At 39.9% G+C, this 20,475-nt stretch overlaps 1 protein-coding gene across 5 annotated transcripts in view; it reads right to left on the bottom strand.

The window, feature by feature from the left end:
• Nucleotides 1–713: 713 nt before the first annotated feature.
• GRM5 (glutamate metabotropic receptor 5) overlaps nucleotides 714–20,475 on the bottom strand; it is a 557,251-nt gene continuing 537,489 nt past the window's right edge. For 4 of the 5 annotated variants that reach the window (XM_051820841.2, XM_051820823.2, XM_051820833.2 and 1 more), the window contains one exon: nucleotides 714–5,361. In XM_051820841.2, coding sequence (XP_051676801.1) covers nucleotides 4,443–5,361 — 919 coding nt within the window. In that variant the 3' untranslated portion in view covers nucleotides 714–4,442. The remainder of the gene's footprint in view (nucleotides 5,362–20,475) is intronic. The other variant, XR_007909731.2, reaches the window with a different exon arrangement.

Genomic DNA, 20,475 nt, shown 5'->3' on the forward strand with positions numbered 1-20,475 from the left:
TTTAAAAAGCGGTTGGACAAGTGAATTTTTTCAGGAAAAATTACATACTTCTGCACATTTATGAATATCTGAAACATATACACACAAAAACATATACATAGGTGGACTAAAGGTATAATATCTATGTAACTGTGTGTGTTGTTCATATAGAAACACAAACATATACACATGCAAACAATGTGTTTTATCTGTTTGATGTTACCTCTATCAACACAAATAGTTATGGAATTATTTTATAATGTATATTTCTAGACAAAAAAACAAAATACATTCCCTACAATCCTTTTTCAAAAAATGTATTTACTGATGTATGTTTTAAAAGGTGTTTTTGTTGTCTTTGGGGACAGCATCTCTGATTTCATCTATTGTCTACTGCTTACTTTGTAAACCCTGGAATTCAAATGTGTACATCATTCAGAATTTAATACTAATTAATAGCATGGCTCCTTTCATATTAGAAAACTATTAAGACAACATTCTAAGCATCTGAGGGGAATAATCTTAAAGTCATATCATAGTTTGTTTTTTTAATATTTTTCAAAAAAATAACTGACTTCACAAACACCAACTAGAACATGATTTAGACAACTGAGAAACAGGCAAGTATATTTTAAAATGCTAAAATAAAACACATTTATACAAGTACAAAGTGAAACAAGGTTGATAAAAATGTTAAACTTTATGAAAAAAATCATTTGCAATTCACATCAAAATAATTTAACATTCTCTATTATTTTAATAGTACAAGCTGCAACAACAGAAAAAGAACAAATATGCGCACACAGTTTTAAAATCAAATAAGTTGTAAGTGCAGAAAAAGTAAGTACAAGCACTTATAGCCCACACAAATCTTTTAGGATTGGCACCATCTCTCTAAAACATCTATATTCTATATAGATTTCTAATTACAACACCACCAGCAGCTGCCATTGAATTCTAGAAACACACACAATATACATAGTATATTTGTTCACATTGGGAAGATCAGTGAAATCCAACCAACTATTTTATACATGCCTCATTCTTCAATAGACAGTAGAAAATCTCCCAGGCCTCAGACTTTCTATCATAGTGAATTCTGATTTATCTTTATGCTTTCACTGATCTATATTTTTTCACAGTATAAAATTGTAAATGGTAACTATAGAGATTCTGACAGCTTGAGGGTTATTAATAAGCTGTAGCTAAATATGAATTCAGATAATACCTTTGACGACTCCAAAACATGTACATTTTGCTGGGAGACTAGTGTAGGAAATGTGTTTTTTTTTTCTTTCTTTTTAAAAAAGAGTGTTTAATTCCTGGTTTGGAAGTCACAGAACTGTAGCAGAGACATTACACAATTCAGTTGCAGTCAGAAATAGCTCCTAGTCTTCCTGATCCCTTGCTGGTAACACAGTTTGGGAAAGACTGTTGCTTTCAAGGATTAGCACATTTGGGGATGCACTTTTTTCCTTCCATCAGTCAAATATTTTAGGGTTTTTCCTTTCCATACTTCCTTTCAGCTCCCCACCCCTAGCCCAGAAAGATGATTCTTCCCAGTTCAGACTTGGTTGGTCTTCTCAGGCTGACCTCACTCTTCTCCCAAAATAGAAGGACGCGTGAACTGCTTAGAATGGTCAGGATAATGCAATCAAACCAGATCTTCTCTTTTTCATCCTGGAATCAAACTCTCCTTTTGGGTCACTTTGCTGAGCCTTAGCATTTCTCTGTACTTTGCCCTTCCTTTTAGTCACTGCTGGTCCCAACTGAATTATCACTGGGCACCAGGAACAGACTCCTTTCAAGGAAATTAAATGAGAATAGGTACCCAAATGAATTGTGAAGTTCACATTCCAGCCCTAGAATGAATATTCAGTTCTTTATTGTAGAGTTACTATTTGGAACCTGGTATTAGAATTGGCAAAGAGACAGAGTTAGCATCATTCCAAAATAAAAGATCTCAAGAATGCATTAGTAATAACATTATGTCCAATATACAGTATATTCAATGAAGTGGCAAAGTTTACAGAAATAGAAAGGAAAATACATCTTGTTCTCTAATTGGATAAGTCATTTGTATTATTACAGTTAGATTATGATGTCATATGGAATTATCAGTTGGCAATTTGCTTGCATTACATTTTAATTTCTAATGATGTCTCACACAAGATAGTGTACATTTTAAGGAAATAACGTACTAGAAAATTAGAGAATTTGATAATGGTGAAAGTTAAAAATGTTCTATTGATCAACAGAGTACAATTCACTGTATTTCAGAATAAAATGAAAATCAAACTTAAAGATTTTATGAATCAAAGTTTAAAATTTATAGATTAGAAAAGTATCAGTACATATGAAATCAAGACAGTAATCCCCAGGTGAACAACACATTTTTTGATGAGGATCCAGGAGTACTAAATACTTACATTTGTTTTTTGGTAGAGGCAGACATTTGTTTTCAGCAAACAATGAAGTGTAGTTAGATCTCACTTCTATTCCAAGAGACTCCTTGAGATCAAGGTGGCAAGATAATGTTATTTTCAAATCTGACATGGGAAGTTTGATTTCTTTTAAATTACTGTTACTATTAGTAAATTAATGTTAGTTTCTAATGCTTTATTTTGAAAGATTTGTGTTAAATTTTCAAAAAAGAAACCAGAAAAAGAGTCTATCAACAAGCAATGTATTCTCTACAAGTAGAGAATGATTATTTTTGCCAATGGATAGACTTCCCTTTTTCAATTACTTTTTGAATAAATGTGAAATAAAAAAATACTTACCAAAATAAGGTACTGAGCAAAAGAAAAAAAAGATTTATTTTTCTCTCTGCCAAAAATATACTTGTGCCTCACAGCAAATCTTTTTCATAAGGCTATCTTTAGTATAAGGCTGGGTCAACTGAACTCCGTAGGACACCTCCTCCTTTTATTACTATACTTATTTAAGAATTGGACACATTTGGTACCTGAGGGTAGCTGCAATGGGACGGAGAGATGACAGTAGAGCTATGAAGTCTACCTATATGAATCCATCAAAGCACAGGTGTATCTATTGTAACTAAACCTCTTTTCTGCAGTATTTAAACAATGACAATATGAAGTGCACAAATTCATATTAATTATTTTAAAAAGGAAAATATTAATACTTGCTTTGCCTCTTTTTTGGAATGGCTAAGAAAGACTGTATGGTTAATATTTATTAAGGTTCCTCTGTTTCAATATTCTGTATTGCTTTGAAAAATCTGTCATAGTTCATAGCTGCCCTATTGAAGCAGCCAAGGAAAGTTAAAACCACTGCTCACTGGCATAGCTGAATCTCTGCTAAGCCAACTTGATGCAGTTTAGAATTTCCAGTGTATTAAGATGGTGTTGATTTTTTTTTCAACAGTCCCTCTGATTGTGACAATGTCTTTCTTGGGTCTACGGATCACTCTTCCGGTGGTGGGACTCAAAAGGGACAGAGGAGCTCTTTGTGCATCAGCTTCTCAAAAGAAAGGAATGAAGAAGCCCAGACACATATTTTAATGTTTTAGCTGGCGATACTAACGGAACAGCATTCATTAGGAGTGGCTGTGTTTCACGAAAGAGATAGCAGGGCTTGAGCTCAAGACTTATTATAAAGAGAATTTCTAGCTACACAATGCACCCCAGTGAGGGAATTACAAAACAGTGTTCCAGAAAATATTTTTTTTTTTTTTTGCTACTCCATTATTGATTGGCAACATGGTGAAATAGTCAAGAAATCTTCCATTGGTTTTCTTGGTTGATGGAGGTGAATCTGAAATAACTAGGTGGAATCCCAGATGCAGGTTTTTGGAAGAATATTTCACAACCAAATTGGAGAGGAAAGTCTGGTAGGAGCCCTGTGGCACATTAGCGCAGCACTCTCTATCCAGTCGTGTGTTATGAATGGGACTCACAACAACGCATACTGTGCCCAAGTCACTGCTTTTCAAGGTCATTACAGGAAATGGGGAAAAAATGAAAAAATGAAAAGAAAGAAAAAAAAGAGAAAGGTTGATGTTTTGGTCCCAGACGTTTAGTTCGTTAGAAAATGTACATTCATGTTTGGTGAATCAAAGACTCTTCTGGGAAAAAGATCAAAGTAAACAAATAAAACTTTTTACAGTTGCTTATTAACTGCGCCTTTTCGCCCTCCACGATGCTGTTTCACTCACTGCCTTCCTAGAGCAAAGCACTTGGTACGTAGCTGTTTTCACAGACTCCTTGTCAGCCCTCAAGAGTCGAAGCAGTGTTTCTTAAAAGCCCATGTTTTCTAAGGCCACTAGCAGAAAATCTGCCCAAAGATTCGTGGTCGGTGTCTCGGTCAGTAGTGGTGAAATAGCACTATGAATCTCGTGGTTCCACTGCGGGTGTACTTGGCGTCTTCCACCTCGGCCTTGATGGGCGCCTGTGCGCGCAGGAACCCCTGGATGGAAGCCGCGTGGGTTCCAGGGACCTTCACAACGACGAGGAGCTCTGAGTGTAATCTCTAATGATCAGAGTGTCATATTTGGGCGACGATGGGATGCACAGCGCCGACTCGGAAACAGGCGAGTTGGGGCTTGCGCTCCCGGAGTCCACCGAGTCTCTGAAGGGGGACGGCGGCGTGAGTGCCACCAGCTCCTCCAGGTCCGGCTTGCCGGCCGCAGCCTCGGGCCCGGCCGCCGGGCTCTCCCGCGCAGCGCCACCCCCGGCCGGCGGGGCCCCCGCCGCGGGCTGCGGGCCTCCCGTGACCTCGATGGCCGGCAGCGGCTGGATTTCGGCGAACGTCGTCATGGTCGTGGGCAGCTGGATCTCTTTGGGGATCAGGTAGGAGGAGCAGAGCGGGGCGCCCACGCCGGGGCCCGGAGCGGCGGTGGACAGCATCATGGAGTTGAGCTCGCTGATGTTGGCCGTGAAGCGCGTCACCACGCTGCTGATCTGCTCCATGAGCGAGCCCTGCGACGAGCTGCTGCGCGCCGCGGGCTCCGAGCGCAGCGAGGGCACGTCGTCGTCCGTGCGGCTGGCCGAGCCCGCGCGCCGACTCAGCGTGCTGATGGGCGACGGCGAGCGCGGCCGCGCTGGCGCCGGCAGCTGCTCCTCGGCTTCCGCCACGTCGTACAGCGCCTTGGGGCCGGCGTCCGGAGGCTCCGGCCCGCCGGGAGCGGCGCCGCCGGGGCAGCCCGTGCTGCCCGGGGCCCCCGCGGCCCCTGGGCCCGCGCTCCCCGCGCCCGCGGCCAGGGCGCCGCGGCTGTCGGTGCTCTTGGGGAAAGGCTTGATGACAGCCGTTTGGTTGGGGTTCTCTTTCTTGTTGATGTGGATAGACAGCCGCTGCCACAGGTGCTGCCCTCGGCTGCTCCTCTCGTTCTGGGCCCAGGTGACGGATTTCCCGTTGGAGCTGCGAAGAGAAGGGAGAAGAGAGATGACTCGGGGAGGTCCGAGGGGGCTTCCTTGAGCCTTCACTGGTGGTGCTTAAGAGCTGGAAGGGCTTTTACGCACTTAGGAAACAATACATCGAAAGGACACCTTGTAGGCGACTTGTTTCACACCTGAGAGACAAAAGACCGAGAAGCGATGCAAGTGACTTGTTTTGAGTTAAAAAGCTGCTTTATTATAGCAGGCCTTCAGTTTATCGTGTGCTGAAGGGGATGTTATAAGGATATAAGAGCGTTGATGAGGGTTCTGCAGTAGTTTTGGGCCCACTCGCGAGTGTCAACAGCTGCTTATACTGCAAACGTAGATGCAAGAGCTTGGGAGCAGCACTGCCTGAGACAAGGCAGGCGCCCCCTACCGCTGGCAGCCTTGGGGTGGAAAGTTGGCAGCTAGGACCTCAGCTCACCAACAGTCATCAGAGGGGAGGGAAGGGAAGAGGTGAGAAAGTCAAAGGTTACTAGGAAGTGGACAGTGGTTCGGTTCAGTTTCATATTCTGCAAGTTGGCCTATATAACTAGGGATTTATGCCTGATTTCCTGAATTTGCCCTTGTTTTTACTTACTCTGGCTTACCTGCAGGAAACACAAATTCAGTGAACACATAGACACATTTCTAATGAATTAGAAGTTTCCTACTTCATGAAACTTCGCATCACACGTTAATTTTTAGGTATAAAACCTAAATAACAGTTCCACGAGGGAGAGGGAAGTATATGGGCGCTTAGAGTAGTGTTCTCAAAATAGGGTCTCGATGAGTGTTGCCTGATTGACCTTTTCCTCTTCTCTGGGCATCTGAAAGCATCTCTGATGAAGATGAAGGTGATGCCTCAAGCTCCTTACCACTGAAAAGCTACCCAGCCTCTGGAAGCAGACTCTCAGGAACCTGCGCGTTCATGTTCAGATGATACGGCCTGACCTTCAGGGAAGCTATGTGAAAAGATCCTGGTGTGTGATTCCTCATCACAAAGGAATCTGTTATGCTAAGTCCAGACAGCTCTCTTTTAGGGGCAGTGACCAAGATAGCCTTGGGCAGACTAAGAACAAAAGATGTTCAAGAATCCAATTCCATCAACTCAGCCAGTGAGTATTAAACTTAATTGTGCATAAGACACACCTAGGGCATTTGTAAAAAATGCCAAGCACGATTCCAGATTCCAGGAGATTCTGATGGTTCCAGAGATCTTTGCTCTTCACAAACACCCCACCCTCTTATCCCCAAAGTGATTCTAACCTGGTGTTTCACAAACCAAGAACCTCTACCAGAAATCTGTTTTGTTTCTTTTTCTGTGTTCCCATTGCTCCTCTGTCCTCCCTGTTGGAGGGTGGCCTGCATTTGCCAGGTAGGGGCCTGAACCCTATTTGCACCCCTCCTGACTGCAAATGCCAGATACGTTCTCTCTGAGACACCTGCTCCCTTGGTACTAGACACTATTTCCATAAAACAGTGTTTCTTGCTTTTCTCCCATGCTGCTTTCCATTTCTTTTATCCCTTTTCGCTTTGTGGTCTTCCATTCTCTAACCCCTTCACATGAAATCACACTCCATTTAACCTACCCCGTGTATTGCAACCTAGTATCCCTCAGAATTCTGGAATGTGAGATTCCCCCCTACCTTCATCTTCTGGAAAGAATGCATGGGTCATTTCCAGGTTTGGAGGTTCCTAGGTATCCATAGTAGCAGAATGGACACTGCCAGATGTCCGATTTTCCTTTCTGGTCAAGTTTCAGAATTTTTGTTTCCATTTTGCATTAACCTGACCTGCTACCTTTTAAGTTTGACCTGTATTGTATTTTATTTCACCAGGAGTCCACTAAGTTCTGGAATATGGGACAGAAGCAATCCGTCAGATTACTTATGAGATTTTATTGGGAGGATGATTGCTAAATACTCCTTTTCTCTCCTACCAGCAAGATAAGAAACAAGCATTTGAGAAAGGGCAGTTTGTATTTCAGGACCCTAAGGTCCCTTTTAATGTTAACAAAGCAGAAGAAGAATTGGATTTGTTTGACCTCAGTGATACTCATATTCTCTCTCTCTCCCTTCTTTCATGTAATGGAACATGACTTTGGATGTTAACAATGACAGTCTCTGGAATCATCCATTAACCATGCCCCAAACATGATAGCAGGTTGAAAAAGCTTGAGGTCAATGTGTGAGAAGGAAACCCTCCTAACCAACCAGTACTGTTCAGAGAAATGGTGTTTTTCCCTGTAGTGCCTTTGCTCTCTGTTCCCATGGCTATGAGCAATAGGGATCACCAGACCATTTGAATAACATTGGAAGTGGTCACAGGAGACACCACAGAAATGTCAAAGTCCAGGCACTTCATTTCATATTTTTTGGACATGCAAGATTTTTCTCTCAAAAGTCATTGAGAACTCTTAAGAAAAAAATGCACTCATGACATTAGTCTATTTATTAGTGGAATGCAGGTTCCGTAAACACAGGGATCTCACCTATATGACATTCATTGAGCAGGGATCTAACCTACACTGTTCATCTGTCCCTTTTCACTTCATGGTCTTCATTCTCTGCTGCTTGCCTTGAATTTTCATTCTATTTAATCTACCCAATGTATTGCAATATGACAGTTCTCAGAATTCTGGCATATGAGACGTTTCTCTAACGTTCGTAGATTTATCTCTGGATAACTAGGATCTTTCAGCTACAAGAACCACTCTGTGTTGTCATGGAAAGTATAATGGTCAGGAGGTCCTAAAACTTGGATTCAAATTCTGGATCTGCCATCCTGGATGCTTGGTAAGAATAACCTTTTCAAATCTCAGCAAGAAACAGGTAAGATTTCATTTGCAGGTTATGTGAGACAAAGTAAGCAAAAATATCTATTAACGAGAAAATGTTTAAAGATGTGCAGTTTTTGCATTTCACATGTATAAATATTTCAGAAATAAAAACAGTATACTTAGTGCTTAAAGAGCAGAGAATTCAGTGCAAAATAAAATGTGTAGTAAAGCCATAAGTTCTTTCTGGTTGTTTCTACTTTATCTGACAACTTTAACAAATACTGGAGTCCTATGACCCATCACCTTATTTTCTCCTAAACTGTATCCTTTGGTGATCACATCTATTCCGCTAAATCTCTCCTTATTTATCTTCCTCAAATTCTTGCATTGTGCTCTCTCCCCATCCTCTTCTTTTACTTTTTCCCTTTTGCTTAAGTACATCTTTTTTAACCTTAATTATCTTGTCTTAAAGAAAGCTTTCCTGACCCCACACCCAGCTAGGCTAGATTCCCATTACCCCTGAATTATGGCATTGATAACAATGCTGTATGTCCACCTCGTCTGCTGGATAGGGGGCAGGGTTCATGAAGTCACAGACAGGATTTGCTATTTCCTGTTACGTCCACAGTATGCAGTACATTGTCTAGGACGTGGTAGGTACTATTAGTAATATTTTGGGGCCAATAATTGGAGATGTGTATCTCATTTAAAAATCCATGCTGAATTGTTTTTGTTACAATTATATTTCAAAAAGAATGCTATTTAAATTTTATTTCATTTATCTTAAGGTTCTTTCTACTTATCATAAGTCCTTTTAATCATTACTAATCAGTGCATACAAATCAAAGGTATTTCATTAAATATAAAAATGCAGATTTGATATCGAGAAAATCACAAAGGATTTTTTTATAACTCATTATCTGAAATTTTTGTTTCAGTACAGTTTCTCAGTTCTGAATATTTGTTGCAGCAGTATGGGTAGTGGAAATGAGATACGACTCAAGATTTGAGGTATGAAATCTGATCCTGAGTAATGCTGGACAAATCACTTAATGCCTTTGAACCTCTTTCCTGATTGGTAAAGAATGGAAAAAATAAATCTCCCTCCCCTACGTCACATGATTTGGGGGAGTAAGTGAAAAGGTCCTACATATAAGCATCATTTATAAAGCATAACACTTGTGCAAATGCAAGGAGGTATTCAGCACCAACGAGTTTGCCATTTACTTGTGGTGAGAAGTTGTGTTTATTATTTAGGCTGAGATTTATTTATTGTTTTTTTACATTGGGTTTATATCTTTGTCCCAGGTGAGTGAGGGAGGACAAGGGGAGGGTGCTTTTCCTTACCTGTCTGTAGCACTCCCCTCACTGGATTTTTAGTGTTAGGAAAGGAGGAGGAGGAGAGAGGAATGGAACAGAGGGTGACAGAACAAAAAGGTTTGCTCAATCTGGAAAGGGGACCAAAAGAAACATCTTGCTCTTTACCAGGCACCCTTAACCCTTTTACAGAATATGATACTATGTAATGCAGTGTCCTCTGCTTTATGATGATTTGCCTTGTATTTCTGAAAATCAAAAAGCAGCATTCAAATAATTTCATTTGAGGCTTTGTGTGTTTGTTTTTGTTTTACATTTTGTGTTTGCCAAGAGGACACCTGCTATCGTTATTCTCAATAGTGTATTCTTGTTCTTTCCTTCCATGTAGGCTGCTTCAATAATTTATTCATTTCAGGCTCTGAATATCAGCACAATGACCTTTTCCGATTTCCCTATTAATATGCCCAAACTTGCAGAAATGAGAACATTCTGCTACAGCACACCATTGTTAGAAAACAAACATTTACAGAGTTTGACCACCAAAAAGACTACAGAATTTATCATTTTGTGTTCATATTATATGACTGATGCACAATCTGTGTAAGTTTTTTCCTTAGAACTGGCTTAAGGATTTATCCACCATATAAGAAATTAAAATTCCTCTTTTTACTTCACCAAATTTAAAAACAAGACAAACTAAACTCTTAGTCTTTTGTTACGTGCTTTATTAGGACATTCCTAACCTATAGGGTTTCAGGGCATCAGAATAATGAAATTTATCCTCTAAAAGTTAACATGTGCTTTTTATTAAAGATTGTCTTCATACTGATCCTCTCTTGTTTGTGAATTCTGGGTTGGGGAGCAGCCAAGAGGAGATGTAGCTTGATTATGAGCCTCTTAATATATAGATATTTTGGGCCGGTGCTGCAGCTCGCTAGGCTAATCCTCCGCCTTGCGGCGCCGGCACACCGGGTTCTAGTCCCGGTTGGGGCGCCGGATTCTGTCCCGGTTGCCCCTCTTCCAGGCCAGCTCTCTGCTGTGGCCAGGGAGTGCAGTGGAGGATGGCCCAAGTACCTGGGCCCTGCACCCCATGGGAGACCAGGATAAGTACTTGGCTCCTGCCATTGGATCAGCGTGGCGCGCCAGCTGCGGCGGCCATTGGAGGGTGAACCAACAGCAAAGGAAGACCTTTCTCTCTGTCTCTCTCTCACTGTCCACTCTGCCTGGCAAAAAAAAAAATATATATATATATATATATAGACATTTTGAAAATTGAAAAAACTTGAAATGACATTAGCAAACTCTTGTGGAATGACACTAGAAAATATTAGGCCAATGAAAGAAATTCATACATTAGGAATATTTTAAGAAAATTTGCTATTGTAGTTTCATTTTCCATTCATTTCTTTAAACTTTTTATCAATATATTTTGTTCTTAATTTCCTTTGAATTACAATATACAGTAATATCTTTTTTAAAAGACACTGAGGAATTTGATATATTCAGACATTCCAAAGTAAGTGGAATGATTTCTTTCTGAGCTTTGCCTAAAACCTGACATACTGATTTTTGAAAATTACGCTGAGAATCAAACTATAATATGTAAGAAGATGGCAGAATCATCTATGTGAATTTCCTCAGTTACAGCATAAATGGGTGCAAATAGCTATCTTGCTGACAAAAAAACACTTTAAATAGCCATGATGATGTATGCTTTAGAGAAGTATGCAGAGAGGAAAATACTTGAACTAATGGAAATGAAGCCAAGTACTAAATTCCCTAACACAGACATAATCATCAAAGCCATACCACTTTATATTTGCATAGTGCTTTACAAAGCAGTTTTAGGAATACTCTGAAAGTCAAAGGTAGGTAGGTAGGATCAACTTATTTTCTCCCTTTCAAGGATGAGAAATCTGAAGAAAGATAAGGTGATTTGGCAAATGGCAACATGGAACTAATACTATCTCATGATTTCCAATTCATTTCATGACTTTACATTGTTGATATTTTCTTTTCAAAGTTAGTTGTCTTTATTCCGTGTAAGAAGGGAGCCCCAGGGCTGGTGCCACGGCTCACTTGGTTACTTCTCCGCCTGGGGCGCCAGCATCCCATATAGGTGCCGAGTTCTAGTCCCGGTTGCTTCTCTTCCAGTCCAGCTCTCTGCTGTGGCCCAGGAGGGCAGTGGAGGATGGCCCGGGTGCTTAGGCTCCTGCACCCGCATGGGAGACCAGGAAGAAGCACCTGGCTCCTGGCTTCGGAATGGCACAGCACCGGCCGTGGCGGCCATGTGGAGAGTGAACCAATGGAAGGAAGACCTTTCTCTCTGTCTCTCTCACTGTCAAAAAAAAAAGCCCCAACTGGTATTTGGAGATGTGTGTTTTAAGCAAATTAGTCACATGATTTATATTCTCTCTTGCTAGATGTCTCTGTACTTCTTAATCACACACTTCATCATCTCAAGAAAGCACCCTATATCTCTTTTTGGTCGATAACTTATATAGCAGAATTTGATTAAACATTATCATTTGCCCGGGATGACAGAAAGGCTTGATGATGAAGGCACTTGAAGCCTACAATCATATAAATTAATATTGTAAAGCAGTTCTCAACCTTTTATCCCAAGCTGTGATGCAATTAAAAGAAAGCAGTCATCTTATAAGTAGTACTAATTCATTCATTTTGTCTCTGATTTGTTTTGGAAGACCAGTAAATGTGCATGATGTAACTGCAGGTAAAACCTTAAATCTGTAGTATTTTCGAAATCTTTGTCTTTCAACTACTACTAGAAATAAATGATGTGGGATGGGATCATTTGATAAATGACATGGAATTTTTTAAAGATTTACTTTCGGGCTGTTGCTGTGGTATAGCAGATAAAGCTGCTACCTGCCATGCCAGCATACCATACAGGCACTGGTTTGTGTTTCAGCTGCTCCACTTCTAGTCCAGCTCCCTACTAGTGACTTGGGAAGGCAGCAGAAAATATCCCAAGTGTTTGAGACCCTGCCACCCACATGGGAATCTCTCTCTCTCTCTCTCTCTCTCTCTCTCTCTTTCTCTCTCTCTCTCTCACACACACACACACAGAGAAAGAGAGAGAGGGAGGGAGAGAGGGGGAGAGGGAGAGAGAAGGAAGGAAGGAAGGAAGGAAGGAAGCAAGCAAGCAAGCAAGCTGTTCCATCTGCTGGTTCACTTCCCAAATGGCCGCAACTGCCAGTGATGGGCCAGGCAGAAGTCTGGAGTCTGGAAATTCATCAAGGTCTCCCACATGGGTGGCAGGGACCCCAATATTTAAGCTATTTTTTGCTGCTTTCCCAGGCACACCAACAGAGGACTGGACCAGAAGCAGAGCAGCTGGGACCTGAACCAGGACTCAAATGGGATGTCAGCATTGACGGTGGCAGTCCAAGCCACTGCCCCACAGTGCTGGTCTCGAATCAAATGATTTTGATTCATCAAGGCTTTTTCATAGTGTGACTGAGAGGCATTGATATGTGAGACAACCCTCAAAGAGAGCAAAACTGAATTTGAGAGTGAAGATCTGTATAGAAGAAAGAGAACAAAAGGATGTATTTTGATAGCAAAGAGTTGTTTTTCCCCTTCCTGGGACTTTGAAATTAGAAAGCAGATGGACAGGTGTCAGGGGGCTGATGGCAAGGGAAATGAGAATGGCAGTGGAGCATAGGAATAAGCAGCCACTCCACTGTGGTACTGTAGAGTGCATGACTGTAGGCTATAGATCACGAGCAGTCGTCAGGAATGCGACCTGCCTACAGAGGAGGGATTGAATCTAAGCCTTGAATACTTGGTAAGATTATGGCAAAATACATACTAGCCTCCGCAAAGGATAGCAGTGACAGAAGTATTAAATCCATAAGGAATGCTCAAGAGGTAACCCACGGTCCATTTTGACATTGTGGGTATGCAGTAGAAGTGCAGGCATCAGAAGTTGGAGTTTGGATTTCTTAGCTATTCAAGACTCTTCTGACTCACAGGGTTCTTCTTGGTTTTGTTGTCTGAGTAACTCAGTAGGAAGTAATCCTGGGCTTCTTGTCAGTGTCTGGAACAGCTATATGTTCCAATATATTTGGCCAGAGAAGTTGGCTAATTATTACAACCATATAGAATCTACACATTTAATCAGAAAAAGAATTAACAAAGAAGTACTCAACAGTGTTTTCTGTGTTATTCTTCAATTAGCTGGGTTGTTATTTAATATTATGTATTTGATCTTATTTTCCTGCTTCAAAAACTAGTTTGCATGTAGGCAACGATCCATAATCTTTAAACCCTCACCCCAGCTTTGTCCATTAACATTTTTCCTAGTCTAGCTTTAGTTCTGGTCCTGTTTTAGGAAAATAATACCTAATTGATGTTTGTTGAGTTAATTAGCCCTTTACCCATTGAGGAACCAAAAAGATTGACATAAACAAAATAGTGGTGTCCAGGGCAGATCTAAGAGGTTGTTCCAATAGTACAAGGACACAATGTAAGATACCAACAGGTGCAACAAAAGAGTATGGAGAGAGATGTATTGATATGAAAACTATCCAGAAGGAAAAGACACTTGTCTTTGTCCTTTTGGGTTTTTCTTGTTGGTTTCAGAGGAATTCAGAGAAAATGCTCACCAGAGAAGTTACAAGGAAGGATTTGCAAATTCAGCATGGCTTAGTGAGGCCTTAAAGCTTGGGTGTGTTAAAATTGTATTTAAAACCCAATTAGTACATGCATCATGTGTATGGCAAAGAAATGAATTCCACACAACTAATGAATGAACCCTTCCCACAGCCCTGTGGGGTAGATTTTCCCTTCTTAAGTAGCAGTGGCTGCATGCTTCAGTGATGATTCCCCACAGAATATCATTTTTCATGTCTGTAATCCCTAATAAAATCCTTGTGGGAGGAGAACCACTCCACCCTATTTTCCCTGGTCTTATGGTTTAACAGCAACAGGAGGTTTTCTCAAGTGTGTTCCCAGTAGGTTATTAAAGAGCCCAGTGGTACCAGTGCAGCTGCTGCTTTCCCCACGAGTCTCCATGAAGAGAAAGCATCCTAAAATAGGATGTGACTCAGGAGCATGTGTCCAACATTGGCAAGGTGTTGAGCCACCATAGAGTTTTCTTGCTTGAATTAAGCTATTTCTTTTGATGTATAATTGAGTTACCTGGACTCAAGATTACTCCTTATCCTGACATTTAAGTTATAGGCTTTTGCTGAGGTAGAAGCAGCTTTAGAGTTTTGCATTTTTTTCAGAGCAGGAAATGATTTCTTTTCCAGCTGTCACTCTAACACTCAATTACAATTTAGTAAAGATAGAACAAAACAAGATACAGCTGTTTTGTGTCTGTGGGTTGGGGCAGCCAGGAACAGTTTGTGGAGGAATTCAGCTTCATTTAAACTTTGAATAAAACATGGCTTTGGGATTGAAGGCAAAGAAGAGTTCTGGAATAAATAATAGTTCCCATTTGCATAGAATTTTGCTGTTTTCACCTGTATTATAATATTTGACCTTCACAAAAGCTGTCTTATATAACACTTTCCAAATAGCACTTTTAATAACTTATTATCTAGTTGGCTCCCACAGTAAACCCACAGCACTCCAAGGAAAGTGACTTCCTGTGCTTCCTGTGCTTAGTATGGCGCCTGGTGCAGAGTATATGGGTTGGGAGTATTAAAAAATAAAGCATATCATAATATCTTGAATGCTTAGTATGAACAGGTATTATTAACACGTACTACACATATGAAAGCTGATATCTATGGAACTTAACTAATCTGCCCAAATCAAATCAAAGTAAATGTGTAACAGTGCCCCAGATCTGACCCTAAATCCACACATTGCCACTATGCAGTATTGTCTCTATGCTATGTGCCAAGATGCACATTTGAATGAGGGAGTTAACCAGATGGATCCCAGTCGAGCTTCCAGGGAAATGACAATAAGGAAGATTTGTTCATAAAGTAACTCAGTAATGAATTCTGAATCTCTGAATCGGCCTTCACCTGGATACTGCAGAGTCCTGAGGGACTGTAGGATAAGAGAATGTCCCAGGAGCCTTACAGTGGTTGCTAGGAAAATGATTTGTTTAGGCAAAAATCTCCTTTCAATCTTAGTAAATAATCTTCAGCTGAAGTTTGTAAGGTAAAACTAATGAAGGCTGTGTTAGTTTTTTGGCATGTGTCCTGGGTGGAGACTCATCATCAACATCTTTTTTATCTATTGAAGTCACTTGGTTTAAGAACATTTTTTGATTATTTTTCTTACCAGGGGAAAAAAGGCATCTGTCACAAATAGGCACCATTCTCCTTGGAATGCTTGGGATATTCAACACTGTATCCTTGTACTATGAAAACAACTTTTAAAATAACTCTGTGAGCATTATTTTGCATATGTGAATCTCCTTGTTCCTCAGAGATAATGGGAATCTTTGGATTCTTAGAATTGGTAGGGGGCCAGTGCAGTGACATTGCAGGTAAAGCCACCGCCTGCAGTGCCGGCATCCCATATGGGTTCAAGTCCTAGCTGTCCACTTCCAATATAGCTCTCTGCTATGGCCTAGGAAAGCAGTAGAAGATGGCCCAAGTCCTTGGGACCCCACACTAGCATGGCAGACCTGGAAGAAGCTCTTGACTCCTGCTTTGGTTTGGCACAGCTCCGGCTGTTGCAGCCAATTGGGGTGTATACCAGTGGATGGAAGACCTCTCTCTCTCTCTCTCTCTCTCTCTCTCTCTATCTCTGCCTCTCCTTATCTCTCTGTGTAACTCTGACTTTCAAATAAATAAATAGATCTTTTAGAAAGACAATTGGTAGACATACACATGAAAATAGCAGACATTCTGATTAGTATTTTTATTTTACTTGTAATATATATGTATTCATACATAATCCCATTTATATTATTTAGTTTAAGAAATATCTGTGCATGTATGTTTTCAAATGCATGCTATTATTTCCTCAAAACAATCTGTGAGGTAGTTAATCAATATCATATTCATTGTACAGACTATAAAGCTGAGGTTGAGAGGGGTTCATGGAACTTTTGTGCACAAAGGCAGAAAATACTTAAGGTGTAAACTATTGCTATATTTTATATTAAAGCCCATCCCTTTCAGTGGGTTACTAATTCTAAGGAGTGCAGAAGACATGGTGATATATAAAACTACAGTCAGCTTTGAAGGTATGTGAAGTATAATAGCAAAAAAAAAAAAAATAGGTGCAGAAAGCCTATTTCATATCTTTTTTAATTTCCTGTATAAAACATAGTGTCATGTAAAAGTGATCAACAAATGCGATTTTTTTCTAAAATAAGGAAACCTTTTTTGAAGAATCAATTCAAAATGACACACGATACAGGAATTAAATGAAATGATTGATTTATAGTTTCATGGTTTCATTTCAACCTAGCATTGTTAATGACTTTTGCTTATATTTGGTATTATCCACCTACTGGAGAAATGACAGTAAGACTGAGTGGAAACTATTGAAAAATTTTATGCATATCTTGAGGTGAGACTAAAAGCAGAAAGTATCCCTCACAGTTCACTTTGTCCTCTACAGCACACGGATTTAGACTTGATGACCATGTGGCAGGCCGCTTCCTCTTTCCTTCTAAATTTCTGCAGGAAATAAAAACTGTCAATTCTCTTGTTTCAAATAAATATATACATATTTCTATATAGCTACTGAATTATCAACAAAACTAAGAGTATATACACGTATGTATTTATATGTGTGTATGTGTGTGTATGCACATACGCGTGTATTTCACAGGCAAGGGTAGCAGCCTCACACTGGTTTTGACTAGCTCCTCCTTTTTTTTTTTTTAATCAAAAGAGTGTTAGACAAGAAGAGGACTGAGAAGAAAAAAAGATAAATAGCCATGGAATTGAAGTACCCCATTTGCTATTTCATGTTATGCTTTTCAGTCTGGAGACTGTCCAATTTAATAGCACATAAACAGAGTATACATATATCATATTGATTAGTTATTCCTTTGAAAAAATAAGCAAAGGGAATTAGAAATTTGGTTTATATTTGTGATACTTAAAGGTAGTAATTTGTATTCAAATCACCAGACATTAGCTAGACTTTGGGATTTTGCTGGTCTTATAAAAGATTTCCCTAGGAAATGACTTTTAAGATTTCAAAGCTGCTTGGAAGACATAATTTTGATCTTCTTCTTTTTGATTAATATATTTTCAATAAAATTAATAGGCAAACACTATAGGAAGTAAGAATAAGAATTCATGAATAAATGGCTCCAAGATCAGATAAGGTAAACCAGATTAAATTAATGTCTGAACCTTTGTTATATAAACATTCACAGAGAATCTCCACAAAGGACATGGAGCACATATGAGGGGGGTTCAAAAAGTTCACAGAATGTCTGTATTTGGAAAAAATATGCAGGGATTTCAAAATGTCTATATCAAAATAAACATGTTTTAATCCCATCTTCCATGAGCTTTTAGTAGTACCCTTGTAGTGCTGGCTACATTGTTGTCACTTGTGCCTCCATCCCTGATTTTATTCTCCTGTGCTCATCATGAAGTATCTCTTGCACTTGCTCTACTTTTCCAAAGAATACAGTTTATGAAATTTTCTTCTAGAAACTCTTGAAACTTGACTTTGTAACTATATACTATGGTGCTTTCCCTCATTCGTTTGTGCCACGCCACAGTCCCTTCATCAATTTAAATCTAGACCTTATTACCTGGAACACAAATTTCATAGCTTAAGGTAGCCTATTATTGTTACATGTTCAATTTGAGCCAGTTTTATTTGTTTTTGCTTTTTAACACCATCAATTCCTTTAGAGCAGAAATTATTTTCTCCTTTCCTGAACACCCTATGGTTCCTAAAACAGTGCTATCCATATACAGAAAGTTACCCTATGTGTTTTTCCTCGATTTGTTGATTGAATCAGTAGATCCAGAGTGCTGTTTGGAACTGAGGATGTGAAAGTGAACAAACCCTTCAATTCCAGTGAAAAGATACAGGCAATCAGTTAATAGGCAATATAAGAGGTATATATAAAGGGATAATAATGAATTTGGAAGAGATAAGATGGGCCATATGATTTTCAGAATGAACACAAAGAGGCACGGCATTAGAATTGTGGCTTGACCCCTGAATTTGACAAATGGAAGAGGAATGGGTTTTAGAGATGGGTAGAAGCAGAAAGGGAGGACAGCCCAGGTAGAAACAGAGCATATGGTAAGAAGTAATACTGTAGAAAGAAGTCAGAGTGTTTGGGAATGGTAAGACACATGGAGTGTCTTGGAGGAGAGAATATATGTGCTGAATAGAGGGAAGGTAGACACTGAAGAGCTTGTTAAGGTTAGCTTATGATCTTATGATTCTTAGTGACTGGCCTTCATGGAGCACAACACAAGCATCTCAACACAGAGGCCAGGAAGTACTCTGGTGGCACATGCCTGTTGAGCATGGGGATGATAACAGTGATTCCTGAGGGTGGAATATCTAGACACCCTGGCTCCTAGAGCACTTCCCTGTTTAGGACTCTTTTTCACTTCTCCTGCATCTGCAGGATTCTGCTCTGAAACACACTTAGACTGTCCACTGTGAAAATGGAAAAGATTACAAGTTATACTACATTCAGCCAGAAAGAAAAAAATCTGTTTACCTGAAGGTAAAAAGACAATATAATAGTTCAGGAAGCTAGTGTGCACTGAGTATATAATGTTCTCATTCCTTTTCAAATGTTGGGGTGGAGAGAAGAGGGCAGACTTTTAGAAGTATCTATATAAGACCTTCCCACCTACAGATAGGATGGTAGTGTTCTGCTGCAAGCAGGGTAAAACTCCTTCTCTGCTCAACAGGCAACCTGGCTCTGGGATAATCACCCAGGCAGGAATTCATAGGCTACTGTCCACCCTGCAGTTTCACCATAAAAGAAACACAGGCAAATGAAATGAAGAGAAACACTCTTGGTTTCCTGTAGTTGTTTTAACTTACATTAGCCCCTTTCTGGGACTGGTTATTCAGTCCTGGTCACAGTATCAACTCAGATGTTTGTAGAGTGAAGCTTGACTATGATTCCAGGAAACAATTTGGGAGAGGAATGGAGGTGGATAGGAAAGAAGGCATTATCAGTTAATACTAAAATTACCTATAAAGTTTCAAAATACAGGCAGATATATTTTCCTAGCCTTTCCAACAAGTTTAAGAGTGAGAAAATTGGGATAAACACTGCAACTCTTAAATTACAAACTGTTTACATTGCAATTGTTTCCTCTTACATCTTTTCCCTTAACTTCCTTTTAGGAGTTATACTTCCTGGATAGATGCCACTATGTGTGTGTGTGTGTGTGTGTGTGTACACACACATGTATGTGTGTATTTATAAAAACAAATATGTTTGACAATAAAAGATAAAAAGGCTTTGTGAATTTTAGCCTCTCTGTTTGTATGCCTTCAGTTCTTTACACTGCTAAGGGAAAGATTTCTTAGCTCATTGAAGGACTTCTTATCTCCCTGTCTCTTTTTCTGTCAGTTTTTATTTAATTCTAAAGAAATTAAGAGAGAAATTAGAAAAGGGAGGCCATTTATTCTCAGTTAACTGTTTATCTGGAGGACTGAGATGGTTACTCCGAAAGGATGTATTTTCTATAGCATGCACTATTCCTCTCTCTTCCACCAGGATATGCTAATATAATAAGCCTTGTCATTACCTTAGCTATATCCAAACAAGTGAGGAAACACAAGTTCAGTGGTCTCTTGCTGTTGCAGAGAAACCTGGACTATTTCTGGAGTAAACATGTTGAGTGGCTACCTCTGTAGATCAAGACCTAACCCAAATTAGTTTGGTCTGTTTAACTTGGGGAATCCTTATTGTGTGTTCCCCCATAAACTGCCCCTCTATTCTCAGCCAACCCAGCCTGGAGAAAAATCTGATCTCTAGGGTCATCAGACTTGAAAGCTGTAAGCAATGACAAAAGAGCTTTAAGAGTTTTGTATGGCATAGTTGAGACAAAATGCTTGCCATGAACAACT

Source organism: Oryctolagus cuniculus, chromosome 1, assembly GCF_964237555.1.
Source record: "Oryctolagus cuniculus chromosome 1, mOryCun1.1, whole genome shotgun sequence".
NCBI classification, from domain to species: domain Eukaryota; kingdom Metazoa; phylum Chordata; class Mammalia; order Lagomorpha; family Leporidae; genus Oryctolagus; species Oryctolagus cuniculus.